The sequence below is a fragment of the Cadophora gregata genome, assembly GCF_030347475.1.
Source record: "Cadophora gregata isolate MNR1 chromosome Unknown scaffold_10, whole genome shotgun sequence".
NCBI classification, from domain to species: Eukaryota; Fungi; Ascomycota; class Leotiomycetes; order Helotiales; family Ploettnerulaceae; genus Cadophora; species Cadophora gregata.
Window position 1 is genome coordinate 2,163,652 of NW_026695933.1, and position 17,903 is coordinate 2,181,554.

The 17,903-nt window shown below is 49.7% G+C and overlaps 4 protein-coding genes across 5 annotated transcripts; 3 read left to right on the plus strand and 1 right to left on the minus strand.

Annotated features, from left to right (window-relative positions):
* Positions 1–3,565: 3,565 nt before the first annotated feature.
* Positions 3,566–5,656, plus strand: ONS95_002075 (uncharacterized protein; the record flags this gene model as incomplete). Its single annotated transcript, XM_058495307.1, has 2 exons — positions 3,566–4,152; positions 4,198–5,656. The coding sequence occupies 2 exons, from the start codon at positions 3,566–3,568 to the stop codon at positions 5,654–5,656; spliced, it is 2,046 nt and encodes a 681-aa protein (XP_058355620.1).
* Positions 5,657–6,727: 1,071 nt separating this feature from the next.
* ONS95_002076 (uncharacterized protein) lies at positions 6,728–9,624 on the plus strand. Of its 2 annotated transcripts, XM_058495308.1 has the most exons (5): positions 6,728–6,752; positions 6,796–7,280; positions 7,796–8,446; positions 8,538–8,851; positions 8,956–9,624. In XM_058495308.1, the coding sequence occupies exons 2-5, from the start codon at positions 7,178–7,180 to the stop codon at positions 9,298–9,300; spliced, it is 1,413 nt and encodes a 470-aa protein (XP_058355621.1). In that variant the 5' UTR covers positions 6,728–6,752; positions 6,796–7,177; the 3' UTR covers positions 9,301–9,624. The 2 variants fall into 2 exon arrangements, with proteins under 2 accessions (XP_058355621.1, XP_058355622.1); XM_058495309.1 differs by lacking the exons at positions 6,728–6,752; positions 6,796–7,280 and having other exon boundaries at positions 7,370–8,446; positions 8,538–9,224.
* Positions 9,625–10,683: 1,059 nt separating this feature from the next.
* Positions 10,684–14,202, minus strand: ONS95_002077 (uncharacterized protein; the record flags this gene model as incomplete). The annotated part of the gene is made up of 2 exons (XM_058495310.1): positions 10,684–11,396; positions 11,442–14,202. 2 exons carry the CDS (start codon positions 14,200–14,202, stop codon positions 10,684–10,686), a joined length of 3,474 nt encoding a protein of 1,157 aa, XP_058355623.1.
* Positions 14,203–15,413: 1,211 nt separating this feature from the next.
* On the plus strand, positions 15,414–17,427 carry ONS95_002078 (uncharacterized protein). Its single transcript, XM_058495311.1, has 2 exons — positions 15,414–15,526; positions 15,578–17,427. Exons 1-2 carry the CDS (start codon positions 15,503–15,505, stop codon positions 17,120–17,122), a joined length of 1,569 nt encoding a protein of 522 aa, XP_058355624.1. The 5' UTR covers positions 15,414–15,502; the 3' UTR covers positions 17,123–17,427.
* The last annotated feature ends 476 nt before the right edge of the window (positions 17,428–17,903 follow it).

Consider the following 17,903-nt stretch of genomic DNA (forward strand, 5'->3'; position numbering starts at 1 on the left):
CATCCCAAATCGAAAGAAAGACTTTGACGAAAGCTTAGCGATGCAGCCATCTCTTTACTTCCAGCACAGAACATATTTGCGCATTTTGTACGGATATGGGTGGTGATTGAGGAAATTGCCAGCTTGGGGCAGAGACTTGTTTATATATCCTCGAGAACAGGTAGTATATTGTGAAATAACTCAGAGGGACTATTAAGTCCCGATTCACTTCATAAGCCAGCATTGATTCCAAAAGTGCTAATACCCAAAAATTCAAATTCATGCAAGGTGTATATTAGAAAAAGATTCTGTTCAAGAAAAGACGACCGAACCAATAATATGCAGACACCAAACGAGGTTCGAAACACAGATGTTGATCCATAGTTAAACCTTGAAAGAAATGCCGTAGACATTCGCATTCATGGCCTTGGGAGCTGTCCCGGCTGGGTCCCGTTTATTTACTTTCCGAAGCGAGCCGGCTGCTCGTTGTGGGGCGATGGGAAACCAAGAAGTTGGGCGACAAAGCAAATGCAAGAACGATAGTGAATCTCTAAATGACAACTAAATGCGTGTTAAAAAGTGAGAAAGCAGGAAATTCTAAATCAAACAGCAACAGCACTTCGTAAGATGACAATAGGATATCCAGTCCTCGGTCACTGCAACGTCTGTCTCCTTGAATGATATTATCCCTTGGTACTTTGGCCCGCACAGTGACACAACGGGTCGGATCGTGGCAAATGAGATGTAAGTAGGTAAGAAACAAGGTTTCGCACATAAACACCGAGAAGCAAGCACTTTCAGGTCTTGATTTACAGCTGAGTGATCCTACATCCGGGACTTTTATATTGAAGAATCGACTAACCCGTAGAGCCAAATGGAAGGCTGTATAAAAACACCACCTCACTAGCATGTCATTATCCAGAGAACCTCTTCTGAAATATTCACCGACTTTTACAAGATTTTCAGTGACATCGAAAATTCTATTTAAAAGTATATTAGTTGAGTCTTACCCATGGTGAGTTCAAAAATCATATAAAATCAGCCGCATCTGCGGAACGCAATTTCCAAACGGCTTCGTTCAAACACCGCTCGAGCCACCCTGGCGATCCTAATGATGGAGCGATTTTGTCGGATTCCTCGGACACCTAGAGTATCGTGTGAGTTTACCCCAGATCAGGTCGACTGCCAACTGGAGAACTTCGAAGTCATGAAATCGATTATAGAGAACGAGAAATCGAGGTGTGCGCCATTAAATTCACATGTGTTGGAGACAGTAGCAGCGGGATTGACAATATAAGAACATATGACAGTAGCATTAAGATACCTGACATGAGGAGGCTTGAGGAGTTTGAGAATCGTTGGTAGAGGTAAGTCCAGGCAACCACATCTACTTGATTTGACGATATGGGTTCCGAGTCTCCAGAAAAGAGACACAATGAATGTCAACTGCGAAGCCAGCAAACGCTACACTGATAACGGAGCTTCAAAACGAGACGATAAAAAATATAGTGACTTTGAGATCACCAACTTGGATATTGTCAGTCAATATCGACCAAAGGCCGAGTCAAGCATATGGTATCACGTGGATCAATGTGAAAAAAGCCCGAGCTACCAACAAGCCAGCACAGACAACAAAACCTGACTCTCCAAAGCCGGAAGATATTCTCCGACTTTTCTCAGATGCTCCTGCATATAGCCCCTTGCATAGAAGGCAAATGGACGTTTTGATATCGTACCAGAAACAAAACAAAACAAAACAGAATCCGAAAACCAAACCTGCCGAAACTCTACGCGTAGTCGGGCCGAGCTAAAGTATAAACAATAGAAAAAGACACAGCCAAAATAACACTCATCCGATAACCAAAACCACTTGATCCAAACAAGAAACGTCTCAAGAATTCTCTGGAAGCTTGCTACCCGATCTCACAGACCACCAGCACGGGAACGAGACCGAGGTTCAAAACGCGGACAGAGCATCTTCATCTCAAAAACGCATCATCGACGGCCCGAGCACGTCGTCAGAGTTCGTCTTCCCCAGCCCCCTTGGCCTTCTAGAATAGGGGGCCAAGCGCTAAAGGAGGAAAGCCACTACACCGCTTCCTCATCATAGCTGTTGGACAACACAGATCATACTTCTTTTCTCCTCGTGTTTCCAAAGAACTCCTTCAAACAAACAATCCATTGCTCGACCAGTGTATTCAAGTCAGGTTAAAGTTTGATAGACAATGGACCCCTTAAACAAATGAGGCAAACACATATGACACCTCACCTCATAGTCACGGCAAGGGTCCTCTGCACACTGGGCCTAGACTTCCGATCCTCATCATGCAAGCAGCCGTCGAGCAGATTGCTCATCCGGGAAGGCTTGTTGAGAGACACCATTCTTTCTCCCCGTGTGGCTCTCATCAGATGGATGCAGACCCATCGCATGCCTGCCATGCGGCAGCTCGGACATTTTAAAGTCTAACAAAGAAAACATAAATCCAATTATGCCATCACACGCCGACCTGAACCTCGGGTTGCAAAAGAAAGCACGACAGAACGAATAGTCCAATATAGAATGGGAGTAGATTTCTGACGTCGATATTAGGTGCCTGTCGGCGAGGGCGGGAGGAAGGGTAGGGCAAGTAGGAAACGACAAAAATCTCCTAGATCAGCACTGGGGGGACACTCGGGAGATGATGGGGGGCTGGAAACCGGTGGAAAATTGGGGGTGATCAAGCTCAAATCTTGAATATCCGGAGATGTACAAACACGGCACAGCAAAAAGTATATCGACTTCCAGAGTGTTCTGGATGGGAGAGGTGTTAAGTACCAGGGAGATATCAAAAGTAAATAAAAGGACAACTCTATCGAGGCATCTTCAACGTCATGTCATAATGGTAGAAGAAAACATATCAATGCGCTCTGTCAAAAAGACCCTGCGCAGAGCTCCTCCTGTGATCTGTGTGATCAATACACATTGTCGATCTGATGCATCCTTTTTTTGAAAGTGCAGCGGGCAGCGGAATATGAGGCTAATGGGGCAAAGTGAGGGCTGATCTGGATGGTCTGGCGCCTTCATAGGGGCAGTCGGGTCGGTTAGTTAGGGGCCAGCTGCCAACCACTGCGCCGTCCAGCCCCCTCTCCAGCGGCAAGCGACCGCCAAAAACGCACCGCTAGGATAGCTGGACCTCGCTGGACCTCGCTGGACCTCACTCTCACTCTCACTCGCCCTCACCTGCACTCCCTCTCCCTCCTCACTTCCATTATTGCCTACCTAAGGTTACAATACTATCAGTCCATCCCAAGCTAAGCCAAGGGCAAACTTCACTCTCAACTCCCTCCCCTTCGACAACAGCACCATGTCGCTCCATCACTGCTGAGTCAACGCCAGCATAGCAGAGGAAAAGCATAGAGCAGCAGACGACCCCTCTATTCATCTATATCGCCTGCCTCATCCTGGCCCTGGTCTGGACGCTCGTTGATGGACCCCGCGTGGTGATATCCGCCTCCCCATCCCATCCCACACCACGCCTCCCATCCCAGATATCTCCTCGTTCGATGTCGACCTCGTCCACGGTCTCGTCCTACGCCTCGACTCGCAATGAGCCCCATCACGCGAAAGCGCTCGCTGGCCGACATGCAACATACCGACGACACGCTGCCCTGCGAATACAATGAGCGAGACTACGCCGTGGCCGTGTTACAGCTGGAAGGCCAGCAGACGGAAGCTCAGCTCGACGAGAGCCTTGCGAAAGAGGCCGAAAGCCTGGGTGTCGCCATCTCGAGACCCTCAACGCCGAACGACGCCCAACATGCGACTCACGACTCTCTGTGCGGTTCCGCGAACACGGTGCAGTCGCATCGCAGGACTGCCTCCACGGGATCGCATGGCAGCGCTTCTACGGGGATGACCTCTAGATCCTCGAATGAACAATTGGATAGTTCTACGCAGACCCCGCAGCAAGCGCGGAAGAGGATGTCTGCCAGGAGGAGTTTGTCTTTCACGGAGTACGAGAAATACCTGATACAGCATGGGAGCACGAAACCACTGCTCCCTCCGCCCATACCGCCAGAACCTGCTCCCTCGCTGTTCTCCGTCTCAACAAGGAAATCTTATGTCAGTATCAAGAATGGATTCAAGAACAAGTTCAAGCTACGGCGAACGAGATCCTCCCAGGATTCTCTAAAGTAAGTACTGCTCGTATCATGTATGGCTGGTTATTGACATCACAGTTCTTGTATATGTTGTCGCGACGATTTTAAGAAGAGCAAGGCCCTGCACACCCTTCCCTGTGGCCACAACTACTGCGATGCATGCCTCCATGTTCTGATCACCCAAGCTGCTAGCGACGAATCGAAGATGCCCCCTCGATGTTGCACGCAAGCCATACCGAGTGCGGTGATCAAGACGGTATTGACCAAGGAGGACCAGCAACTGTTCATGAAGAGTGTCTTGCAATTTAGTACACCGTGGGAATCTAGGATTTTCTGTCCCAATCATGCATGTGGCGAGTTCATCCCTAAGCGAAATAAGATCGACCCAAAACACCCGTTCGAAGTCATCTGTCGGAATTGCAGGACGAGAGCTTGCTCGATATGTAAGCGCGCTGCTCACGCTTTTGGCCAAGATTGTCCTGCAGATTGGGAACTGGATGCTGTGCTTCAAATGGGAGAGAAGTCTGGTTGGAGGAGATGTTACAAATGTAGGAATCTGGTTGAATTGACGCAAGGATGTAGTCACATCACTTGTCGATGCAAAGCTCAATTTTGCTACATTTGCGGAGCTGTTTGGGATCCGGTTGTTGGATGCCCAAATTATTGCAATGGAGAAGAGGAATTGGAAAGGAGGAGGGCTGAAGAGGAAGCTCGGATTGCGGAAGAGGAGGCTGAGAAGGCAGCGAAAGAAGCAGCGGAGGAATTGGCGACTGCTGAGAGACTTGAAGCAGAAAAGCGCACGGCAGAATGCGAAGAGTTGAACGCTCTTCGAGCTCGACAGATCAACGAACGAGACCGATTTTCGGCTTTTGAACGGAAGATGAAGTGGATCATGTGGACTCGTCATGGACAAGGGAAGATCGATATTCTCGAGCGATATGACGAGCTGTTGAGCAAGATGAAGGAACGCCATATTCGAACCGCGACACACCTCGAGGATCGACAGGTAGCCGCAGAGATGGAACTCAGGGCCAGTCTGAAGCAGCAGGAGAGGAGCGTGCAGATTCGACTGAGACATATGGAGGCGTATTGCGACGGGCTTGGCCTGCATGCAAACGGGACGAATCCAGCACGAGTGGTCACCGAGCGCGACTTGCGAGAACTGGGACAACAGTACAACGTTCGAGATGATATGGATCGCCTGCATCAGAGCAAAGTCAACGTTATGCGCGACAAGCAAGCCAAGCAAATGGAACAACTCCTCGTTCGACAGCAAGAAGAGCTGGAGAAGCTCGCCAAGAAGCAAGATGAAGATCTTGAAGCTCTCGATAGCGGGTTTGTTGCCGACGAAGAAGCGTTCCTCAACGCTTTCGATGACAGGCGAAAGCGATTGACGAGACGATGGGTTCTCATCGAGGAAGTCGAGAGGAAGAAGCTGGAGCTAACGAGGAACGTCAAGTTCGCTCCAATGCCGGAAGTCGAATGGCCGAGCTTGGAAACCAAACAGGATGATGGGCTGGAAGCTGTGACGGAGTGAGTACACGGTACTTGAAAGGGAGAGCACGATTTACGACGACATGATATACCATATACCAGGCACCAAGATACCGATTCGATACAAATCGAAATACAGCGACTGTCTCGCGACGACACGACACCAGTCGATTTCTCATACCAATTACTTTTTCTATTTCAATATTACCATACTGCCACATATTGGCCATATTTTCCTTTCCTCCCTTGATCTGGGTTAGCATGGCGCACCACATGGCGCATAGGGACCGGATTTGATCTCGTCTACATCATTCATATTGGTGGATTTGGCGGGGAGATTTTTAGATCTGTGATACACTTGAGAGGGGCAAGGTAGTTTTAGTTGTAACTGTGGGATTGCAGACGTGGTAATCACAGTTCAGGCTCAGGAATTGGGGAGAGACGATATGTCGGGTGTTCCGCACATACCATAGGATTTGCTTGAGTTTGGTTGGGTTGGGTTCGGCTGGTTTGGCCGGAAGATCTTGATTTTATATATACCCAATGCTCCGATAGGAAAAGGAAGCCTTTACAGCTTCACATACAAATAAATATACCACATATACACAACACACTTTCTCACCTTCCTCCCAAACTTTACCTATATTCAATGAAGAATGAAGAAATTCCACGTGCCTCGCCCCCGCGCGCGGACCGCGTCCGTCTTGGCACTCATCCCCACCATCCTTTCATCCCCGCATTCTCGTCTCCTTCTCTCCGCATCTGCATCTAGACCCCACCTAAACAAGCCAAACCCACGGATCTCCAACTCCCAAGGGGCCGGGTAGGTGAACTTAGCTCCTTTTTAGCTTCTTCAGCTCTCCCTCTTTTCCCTTCTTCCATCGATGGGGAGGTATTTTACTGACATCATGAGATCTTTCTCTCTCTCTTTTACCTTCTCCTTTTCTTTTCTTTTCTTTCACTTTTCCAATTCAATTTTACTCTGCCATCCATACAGTTGAATAGGTGGAAGTCCACGAAAGAATCGAGTATCAGCTGGCTGGTGAAGGAAAAGGGATACCTAGGTACTGTTGGAATAGGAATAGGAACAGGACGGGACTGGAGTGGAGTGCAGTCGGGAGCGGACCTTATTTGCTAAGGTACCTTACCTTACCTACGGATTGCTATAAACCCGAGACCGAGGGAGCAGAGATACAGAGATACAGATCGCGGGAGACATTCATCTCTTCCCTTCTCTTCTCCTCTCTTTTGCAGAAGCCTGCGGAATTCCCGAACGCCGCTCACCTACATACCTATACCTATACCTATACCTTAATCACCTACCTACTCACCCGCACACTCAGTTTGAACGTCACCCACCCAGCCACCCTCTCAACAATCCTCCTCCTCCAGAACTCCACCGAATAGCCATATCTACGCCTTAATTGTATCTGGAATTCCGATAATAGTGTTGTTTGTTATTTGCAACTGTGGAAGCAATAATTAGACTTGAAATTGGAATTGCAATTTGATTCGGGATTGGACTTGGAATTGGGATTGACTAAGTCGACAAACCCCAGTCAAAATGGGTCGCACGCAGATCCCGACGATTGAGATTCCGAAGAAGGATGTTTGGAGTGCGTTATTTGAGAGGGGGGTTGGGGAGAGGGAATTTCCGGATGACCAAGGTCAGTGAGTTGAAAATATAAAGACAAAAATGAAGATATGAGGGATGAGTGATGAGACACGGGAGGGGAGGGGAGGGGAGGGCGGGGCGGAGAGAATGAACTTTCTTTTACTTTCACTTTTTTTGTTGTTGTTGTTATTATTGTTGATTTTGCGACTTTGAGAGGGAGGGGACAGGGAGATTGGAATGAGAAGAGAGCTGCTCGCTGCGAGGATGTGGGCCTTTCTTTCCTCTCTCGGAATTCCCTTCTTGAGGCCGGGAAATATAGTTATTCTTCTGCAGTTTATTGAGGATCTCTACGTTTTTTGTGGCGCAGAGAAAGGCAAGGACGTATGTGCCAGCGAGGTCTTGATAAGTGTATGCCAATGCTCATGGCAGAGGACTTGTGTTCCTCTCTGTTTTCTCTGATTTTGTTGGCATCAATCAGTTACTCGCCATCTCATTCCCTCTTTTTTCCGTTTTTTAAGTTTCTCACTTACTTCTCTACTCTTCTTCCAACACGGCTAACAACAACAGTCCTCTACCTCAACCCCCTCACCTCCCGCTCCTACACCTACTCCAGCGTCCGCTCCACCACTCTCGCCCTCGGCACCCTCCTCCAAACCCACCCCACCCTCTCCCTCAGCAAAGGCCAAGTCCTCGCCCTCTTCGCCCAAAACTGCATCGACATCCCCGCCATAACCTGGTCCACCCACTACGCAGGCGGCGTCGTCTCCCCCGCCAACCCAGCCTACACCGTCCGCGAACTGGTCCATCATCTCCACGACTCCGGCGCCAAGTTCCTCTTCACGCAGAAAAGTCTCTTGCCAGTTGCTCTTGAGGCAGCGAGGGAAGTCAATCTCCCTAAGAGGAACATCGTGTGTATTGGGGAGGAAAAGGATAGGCCTGAGAAGGAGAAGGAAGGGATTCGCTGGTTTCCGGAGCTGTTGGAGGAGGCGAGGAGGTTGGTTGATGAGAAGGGGGTGAAAGAGCGGGTGAAGGTGGATCCTGAGAAGGATCTTGCAGTGTTGGCTTATTCTTCTGGGACGACGGGGTTGCCGAAGGGGGTGATGTTGAGCCATTCGAATATGGTGAGTAATTTGTTCATGCTGAGTAGTTCCGAGGGGACGATTCTGCATTGGAAGAAGGATAGGGTGTTGAGTGTTTTGCCGTATTATCATATTTATGGTGAGTATCCCCGTTCCCTCCAGTCTAGTCAACAGGATGTTGTGCTGTAGTTCTAAGGAACTTCTATATACTAACTTAGCCATCCAAACAGGTCTTCAATGTCTCGTCCATCTCCCCGCCTACGCGGGTTTCACAACCATCGTCATGTCCGCCTTTGATCTCAAGCTCTTCTGCCGTCTCATCCAAGACTACAAGATCACATATACATACGTCGCGCCACCTGTCGTCCTCCACCTCGCAAAAAACCCAGTAGTCGACGACTATGATCTCTCTTCCTTACGAATGATGACTTCTGGCGCTGCACCGCTGACAAAAGAACTCATCCATGCTGTCCATAAGAGGTTAGGTATAGAAGTCAAACAGGCGTATGGGTTGAGTGAGACCAGTCCCGCGACACATATTCAGGTTTGCCATTTCCTCTTCTCTTTCCTGTTATCTCATTTATCCCCTCTCCTAACTCCCTCCCAAAGTACAACGCAAATAGATCAACTAACTCACGAAACCTACAGAAACAATGGGACAACGGCATTGGCTCCGTCGGTCCACCCCTCCCCAACCAAACCATCAAATTCATGTCCCCAGAAGGCGACGAAGTCCCCCCCGGCAAAGAAGGCGAAATCTGGGTCAAAGGCCCCAACGTCTTCCTCGGCTACCACAACAACGCCGAAGCGACAAAATCATCCATCACTACAGATCGTTTCTTCAAGACGGGTGATATCGGGTATGAGGATGAGAGGGGAAATATGTATATCACGGATCGCGTGAAGGAGTTGATCAAGTTAGTTTCCCTTCGTTCCCGAGTCTCAACAATTGGAGTTTTGAAGGGTTCGTCTCAAAATCTCCGCACATGCTAACCACCCACACCAACAGATACAAAGGCTTCCAAATCGCCCCCGCCGAACTAGAAGGCATCCTCAGCAGCCACCCTCACATCACCGACGTAGCCGTAATCGGGATCCACGACCCCGTCCGCGAGAGCGAAGTCCCCATGGCGTGCATCGTTCTCAGAGACGGCGAAAGCGGCGCAAAACCCCCCCAGTCCACAGAAAAGGAAATCGTCTCCTGGCTCGCTAGTAAAGTTGCGCCGCATAAGGCGCTCAGGGGTGGCGTCTGGTTTGTTGATGAGGTGCCGAAGAGTGCGAGTGGGAAGATACTGAGGAGGGTTTTGAAGGATAGGGCGAGGAAGGAGGGGAGGGATGGGAAGGGCGGGAAGGAGGGGGAGAAGGCGAAGTTGTGAGGTGGTGGGGTTTGCGGGGTTTTCTAGATGGCGGAGTTTGTGTGTGTGTGTTTGTGTGGCTGAGTGTTGTCAATATATTATATCCCTTCCGTAGTACCCGTAGTACGTACAGTTCTTCACAAGTCAACAGCAGCGCAGCTCACCCCTGAAATTCGCTTAGCTCAAGTGAACGAAGCGAGCCTGTGAGTCTCCTATTTATTAGTGCATCTCCTACCACAACATATCCTTCACCGAGAAAATCCATATTGAACCGTGTATTACCAAATTTACCTCTCCTTACCTTTTATAATCATCCTTCTGCTCTGCTCTGCATTAAATTATTAAAGCCCCAGCACAGCACAGCACACACATCTTAACCCAAAGAACCAACCAACTAAACCTCTTCCAAGTAAAAAGATAAAGAAAACAAAAAAAAAACTCATGACATGCCCCCCCCCAACTCCTCTTCCCCGCCCCACCCCACCCAGCAGAGGCACTGTACTCATTCAAATCCATCCATGCTGTATATGAAATTCAGCCCATAAGGAATTGTACATATATGTACATAATTCGCAGGAAAGATCTCGAGATTGAAAGCACTCATCTATTTACCTCCCTCCTGCCTCGCTTCGACCACTCAGTAATACAATACAATACCTGCTCTTCTCCATAAAATAAGCTTGCCTCTACCAAACACATCCCACAACCATTCACTTGCAATTCTTTGATATTTCACTCAGAATGCCGTTCCCGTGGATTGGATCTTCCACGAGACGATTTCAAATTTGAAAAGTTAAGCACAAAGCAAACCACAAGAAGTCAAAAGGTAACTAAGGAAATGGTATTTTCGAATCGCTATGCGTATGTGTCTCCCTAAACCAGAACCAGAACCAAAACCACACCCTAAGCCCCAGTCACCAGCGCATAGTAGCGCCCAGAACACCGTCAATCACATCATATATACTCTACAAGAGCAAGAAAAAGAACAAGAACGAGAATTACGAACAGGAACCCGAACGAACTATGCACCTTCCCCTGCCCCCGCACCCATATCATCCACCGGCTTCTCTTCCTTCTTCAGCTTACTCTTTCCCTTGTCGCTAGCAGCCTTCCTCTTCTCCATCGTAGCTTTAAGAACTTTCAGCTTCTCCTCGGTGACGCGAATAGCGTCATCGATCTCGCGATCTTCCATCCTCTCGTCCTTCAGCTTATCCTGCATGGCTCGAGATTCCATAGGCATCCGCGTCGGATCCCTGAGACGGTCCATCCCAACTCGATCCTCCAACCATTCCCAGAGTTCGCTCTCCTCTCGCCGCCAGATCTCTTCATAGGCGGCGATCCTGTCTGGTGTGGCGTAATATGACATTGGTTGGTTGACGTTTGAGCTGCCTCCTTTGAAGCCAAAACGGAACCAGCTGGCTACGAGTAGGCCAACTAAGAGCCCATATAATATGTTGCCAGTGAGCAGTGGTTGAAGAATACTGATGACAGGGCCCAGGATAGCATGTAATGGCTCCAGCATACCCCAATCATCAGCGGTAGGTTTGGAATCTGCAGCGCCATCTGTTGTCTTGGAGATGCTCTTCGACTCGCGGCCCTTGCGTCCTTTCTTACCCTTCTTGCCTGATGCAGGAACCAGCGTACCACGACGAGACGATACAGCGGTCTTCAAGGCTGCAATAATATCCTTTGCATACTGAACTTGGCCATCGTTTGCTCCCTTCTCAATGGGACCTTGACCGGATTAGAAATTGCTCAAATCTTGGACAACAGACATACCTTTCAGCCAGCTTTTGCCAGTCCACTCGATGGCACAGTTCATTTGTATTCTTGTAGCATTTCCTTCGGCCCATGACAGACAATATTTCGTCTTGGTGCTGAAGACATTTCCGCTCGGCACATCAGGAGTTTGTGTAGAAATTGAGACCGACACAGCCTTTTCCAAGTCTAACGAATCCAGAGTCTCGGTACAGACACATTTGGTTTGTTTGGGCCCAATGGAACCATTCAACGGTTTGATGTATGAATAGTATCGGACTTTGTTGTCCAGCCCAAGCGGTTTCTTCGATGAGTCCTCCATCGTCAACTCTAAGCACTTTTGCTCGACTGTCAACCAGTTTCGCATCCATGTAACCGAAGCCGGTCCAAACATAAGGCTGTAGATCTTTCCTAGCGGAGCTTGGATGATTTCATCACCAATAACCTTGGCGTAATGAGTTTCCTGGTCCGTACATTCGGTCGGTGGGTGAGTTGCAGGGCCAGGGAAGTCAGTTCCAGGACTCGTTGGACCTTCCTCTTTGCTCTTCTCAGCTGGAGCACCATTCGTGACAACAGCAGCAGACGGTTTTCGACTGACGACTTTTTCCCCAACATCACTACCTGCAACACTCCCTTCAGCTTGGGTAAAACTCATCCCATCTTCTTCTTCCTCATCCTCGTCATATACATCATCCCCTTCTTCTCCATCATCGCTATCGGAATCTGAACCACTTTGACTCCCGGCTGCAGGATTTCCATCATCTTTCTCGGTCTTGTCTCCACCACCGGTCTCCTCTATCCTGACACCATTCAGTGAACTTCGAAGGCTTGGGTGTCCCAACTTCCAGATCCCAACAATCAGATCATAAGTCGAATCTCGACTTGTAAAACTAGCAAAAATGTTCTTTGCATGCAAAGTGGATATCATCAATCCGTTCTTGAATAACAGCGCCGTGCTTCGTTTCTCGACCGAAACAATTTCATCAAAACTCATCACCAGGGTTGTCACCCATCCGAAAATGTTACTGCTAAAGCAGAGATGGCCTTCCGAGACGTACAGACGTCCATGTGCAAGGATCTCTCGTTGTAAGGCACAGCTGTAGTCCTCAATCAGATAGTCATCGTCAGGCACGCTCCTGAAAAGTTGATGGAAGTCTCGATTTCGCTTCTTGCTGGCAACTGCGAAGCCTGTAATTTTTTGCGTTCCTGCAGTGGGATTCCCGAGAGAGCTGTTTGCTGCAGCAATTGCCGCTCCAATAGTGGTCCCGGTCGCTGCTGAGCTGTTTCTTTTGCGGCGATTCCCAATGGCGCTACGAATGCTCCCACTGCGCTGAAGACCAGTCTTTCCCTCGAAAACACTTCCATTTGGTGGGGTCTGATCTCCTCCAGTTCCAGGCTCATACATAGACCGAGGTCGAATAAGCGGCTGAAGGTCATCCACAGCTGCCACGGAAGAGATATCTACAAGCTCGCCATTGGCAACTGGGGCCAGAGCAGGCCGGTCTTCAACTTGGGACTCGGATCTGCCGCGCACCTCCTCAGGGAATTTGAGTCCCAAGGGCGTATTGGAGCCACTACTATTCTCAGATATGCCCAGGGCACTCAAGCTGAGATCACCCATACCCAGTGTCTTTACAGCAAGCTCCTTTTCTTCCGTAGGGGCTTCTGAATCCGTTTTCTCGGCAAATGTTTCCACGACTGGACTTTCCACTTCCTTGATCTCTTGTGTCCCACTCTTACTTCGATTTCCAGGAGCCACGGATGTATTGGCAATGCTATTGCTCAATGTATTTGCGGCGTTCTGAGCTGCGGAAAACACTGACGAGAAGAATCCTGTTCCTGGGGTGTTTGGACCACTCTCGAGCGTTGGTGTCAAAGGTGCAGTTGTGATGTTCGACAGCTTGCTAGGCCCTAATGAAGCTGATCCTGACCGAATTCGGCGATGCGATATCATGTTCCCAGTCGGGGAAACTACGACGTTGGCATTAGAAACGATCGGATCTGAAGTTCCCCGTTCCCGAGCTGCAGTGATTCGAGGAGCGCTGGGGTCTGTAGGAGTAGGAGGTGTATTGACAATGATGGGAGCTATGTTTTCGCCAGGTGGGGGTGTGCTAGGTGGAGCACTCGTGTCGAGCGTTTGGATCTTCCCAGTTCGTGGTCGCTCGGGGGAGCTTGTTGAAGACACTGGCTGTGACGCGGTCTGTCTTTCTGGAAATATTGACCCGATTCTTGACGCAACGCTCCCCCGCCTGCTATCCCCCGCAGACTTCTCCTTCAAAGGGCCAGCTCCCCCTCCCCCTCCTGGTTTCCGCTCTGGACTTGTATTTGGACTCGAAGCCCGCTTCGGCGTGAAAGCTTGCTTTAATCTGCCAACTGGCGAGGGGGATCGTCTATCTGATCCGTTTGTAGGGGCACGTAGAGTGCTGTCAAGATTCGGGGTAGACGCGGAGGCAGCCAGGGCTTCGACTTTGGGGAAAGTGGCTGCTCGAGGTGTTGTGCCGTCCAGCTGAGACTCCGACAACGCCGAATCTGGTAGCGTAACGGATTGAACCAGTGGCGAGGATATCGTTAAATATCCTATATGTGAAGGATGTGTAGAGAGAGAAGGTTTTGTTTCGGGTGGCCTGTATGAGGTACTTGGGTCAGATTGATGCAGGGTAGATAGGTACGGCGCACGTAATGATGGGTCGGGGATCGACTCGGCGAATAGAGCAAACGAAACGCTCAGCGCATGAAGTGTGAAAAGAAGGTTGCAGCAAGAGTCATAAGCTGCAGCAAGCATATACCTCGAATTGCGGAATAGAGGATTGGGAGATGCGAGCTGTTTGTGTGGGATGGTGTAGTTATGAGGTGCAGATATGGGGAGAAGTCCTGCATAGGACAGTTCCGCATTTCTAGCCTGGCCTCATCCTGGCTAATCGGTTGCCTCGCGATGGAGCTATCCAAAAATGGAGCTGCAGCTCTCCAAGACTCGCATCTCCACGTCCGAACGGATACGCGGATACGGCGTACGAACAGAAGGTCAAGTAATGAAAGAAAATGCTACTTACGACTCGGTCTCGGAATCATAGCTTATCAAACTGCTTCCATCTCCGCCCGCACCGTTATCAGCATAGGGCGAGTTATCCACATCGTCGCCCAGAGTTCCTCGATCCGCAACTTCTCTCCCTCGAGCTATCTCCTCGCTGGCTTGTTGTTCCTCTTCTCTTCTCCGCCGCCGGCGTGTGGATCCCAGGCCTCTTGCAAGCTTCTTGATGCTAGATGGTTCGCCATCTTCTTCAGTCACTTCGTGCCCTTTCAGCTTCTCAATTGTATCCTCCAAGGACGACCGGACAGCTCGACTTTCGCTATAACTGCTCTTGACTGAATTGCTCGCAGAATCTTTGCTCTTCTTGTCGCGCCGGGTTTTGGAGAACAATTGGACCAATCCGTTTCTCTGTGGTGATTCCGATCTCTCGAGCGTGAAGGACATCTCGCCGTCTGATATCGATTGATCGAAGGACTCGCAGAATCGTGGAAGGTGGAAGTATCACATGTAGGCTGATTGTCCGCGATCGTATCGTAAAATGTTCGTTCTGCTCTCCGTGCCTTTCCTCTGACCATTCGATGCGCAGCTAGACCTGCTGGAGTGGGATAACCAGCTCGTTAGCCTTGTACGTACTGTTTATGCCAGAGAAAACTAGAGGCGAAGCAATGTCGCTATCACTATGAAGTAGTCGCTGGAACTGTCTGTTCTTGAGAAGAGGAAAAAGAGGAAAGAGAGGCGACGACTATGATGCTGCTCCAGAGAGGAGAGGGCGAGCTACGACATGGCATTTGTGAAATCCTATGCCTTGGCCTCTTGACACTGCCTTGTCTGGCCTTCCGCCTTCCCACCTGGGCAATGCCTTTGGACTGCTTGTGATTGGCTGTACGTCAGACGGGAGCCCCACCGGGCCGCTTCTCCAGATCGACCTCATACAGTACAGCCTCGTGATTGTCATACTACGGACATCTACAGCTTCACTTCTTTGTGACTACAACAAGCAGCAAAATAGCGATGACAGACGACCTGCTCCCTGGCCAGCACATCTAACACCAATATGGAGTCCTCGCCATTGATTCTGGTATGCCAACTCACCCCTTGACTCCTCCACCTCCACTAACTAACGGTGTAGGCCCACGACCATGCGCGGGCAGCCTCCGTCGCAACCCAGAGTTCCGATACGACTGTAGCTATCAACGAACATGCGCTGGCAGCTGGAGAATTCGCAAAAGCTGCGTCTGGAACTGGGAGTGCTGAGGCTTTAAGGACGCTGAGACTTTTGGAGCAGCATCACCAGAGACTCTCTGAACTTCTGCGATACCCCTCCGAAAACCCACCGACAACAACTGCTACAGAGCCAGAAGTCCAGGCAGTGACCGAGAAACCTCTTTCAACATCTGCGGCCGTTTCAGAGTTACGTGCTTCCAAGTCGGACCTTGGTCCTATATCGGCTTCTGCTCTCCGAAATCCACCAAGTCTACAACATCCCCGCCGTCTTCCCCCGAGAGATCTGAGCTCTTCGATCGCTAGCAACCTTGCATCTGCACGTGGTATCCGTGCGAACTATACACGCCAGCCACTATCGCCAAGTGTTTCCACTCAACAAGCTGCTGGTGGACTGGAGACTCTCCCTCGTAGAGATGGCAAACGGTCAAAGATTCCGGCTAGCATCCCGGAGCATTCACAACCAAGCTGGGTGCCGCCAGCTGTGGTCAGTCCTAAGAAAGTAGAGATACCTACGGCCGTGGGAGAAGCATCCTCTTCGAACGATGAAGGCTTCTCCAGGTTCTACAATACTTTTGAGAATATCCTGTCAAAGCTATCTGCGCCACTCGCATTTGCAGGTTTGCCCTTGATATCCGAAGAAGGGCAGGCTCCAGCTCCTACCGAAGCTCCAAAGGGTGTTAAGCAGCGGCCAAAGAGCAAGGAACGGTCGGGTTCTGATCCAGATCTCACCAAGTTTATTTCCAGATCGGCACTTCGAGCATCGGCTCGTGACGGACAGTCCGGCAACGACTCCTTCTATGTGGTTCCTACAGCTGGTGGAACAATACCATATGCTGCTATTGTGTCATATGAGCAAAAGGAGAAACGAAGAATGGCAGCATCCATGCACAGTGAAAATGCAGACCTCTTCGCTGATCCGAACGAGGAAGATGATTTCGTAGATGCCAGAGAAACACCTATGCCGGTATCACCCACAACCTCTAAGCGAAGCTTTGGACGGAAACTCAGCACCAGAGAGGTTGAGAACAAAGTCGAGGAACTGAACATGGAGAACAAGAGTCTGAAAGACTGTATCGACAAGCTCAGCAAACGTTTACATGCATTCGAAATGTCAGCGCAACAGAACAGCATGGCTCTTCAAGAGAGCATTCGCTTAACTCGCAACATGAGCCCTGCTAGGGACGCATCCAGTCGTGGTGGGGATGAAGGGTTGAAGCGAAGAGTCCTGGAGCTGGAGCAGCACTTGGCACTTGGTAGCAAGGAAATTGAGAGACTTGGCAAGGAGAACGATAAGCTTAAAATTGTGGTCGCTCGGTACCGTGATCGATGGGAGAAGCTGAAGGAGGGTGCGAAGACTAGGCGAGATGGGGGTGCCGGGAAAGAGCCCCCGAAGGAGGGTCAGGGGAGAAAGGAGAGCGATCCTGGGGTTGGCCGCTTCATGGCTGGTTGATATCTGGCTAATTACTGGAGCCATGGATGGATTTCGCAATTTTCAATACTATCATCACAAAACTGTCGGCTTGCATTTCGGTTCCAATCATATATTCAACCCTTTAAACCTGCAGCTTCCACATGCCAGGCCATCCCAAACTACCACCAGGGCCCATGCCGACGTGACTTACCATTTAAGCATGATGACGATATTTTTGAGGCTCTGCTTTGGTGTCCATCAACTGAATGCAAGGGCATCAAAATTGTTGAGCTATTCCAGTTGCTCAGCAAATGAAATGACCTGGCCTGCGTCGCTTGCGCCTCCACAGCACCAAGCCCCGCTTCGCATTCGAATAGTAAACAACCACTACAATGCAAAATAACGAATGGGTAGGTGTGCCCTCGGCATATGTCGAACTTGCATGAAGCTGCTCACAGGTCTAGAACCTCATGTCGATCAACTTGTGTGACATGAACGCGATCCTGCCTCGTATTTACATTCATGGCTTGTTGCGCGAGCTGCAGGCACCATTTGCCACCTGCCCCTAGACCAAAACAGGTACCGTACGAAGTATCCGATGCCACACAAGAATTGCTTTTGTCCATTTTACAAGACATGCTGCGATGGATGGCAGGCTTTGTTGAAGAGCAATGCGTCTATTGTCCTGGTTCGCCTCAGTAATGCTTGTCATGCATAGTCGTTGAATTAGAATTCTACAATAGCACTGCTTCCTTGTCTGTTTTTGAATTAATTACCAGTCGTGCTTCGAGGCAAGTCTTTCTCGTCATCCGGGATTTTT

Excerpts from the sequence above, each read along its gene's own strand:
- ONS95_002076 (XM_058495309.1), top strand. The coding sequence starts at position 7,612 with ATGTGCCAGCGAGGTCTTGATAAGTGTATGCCAATGCTCATGGCAGAG. Across the intron at positions 8,447-8,537 it reads GCCGTATTATCATATTTATG|GTCTTCAATGTCTCGTCCAT; the intron begins GTGAGTATCCCC and ends CCATCCAAACAG.
- ONS95_002078 (XM_058495311.1), top strand. The coding sequence starts at position 15,503 with ATGGAGTCCTCGCCATTGATTCTG. Across the intron at positions 15,527-15,577 it reads AGTCCTCGCCATTGATTCTG|GCCCACGACCATGCGCGGGC; the intron begins GTATGCCAACTC and ends CTAACGGTGTAG.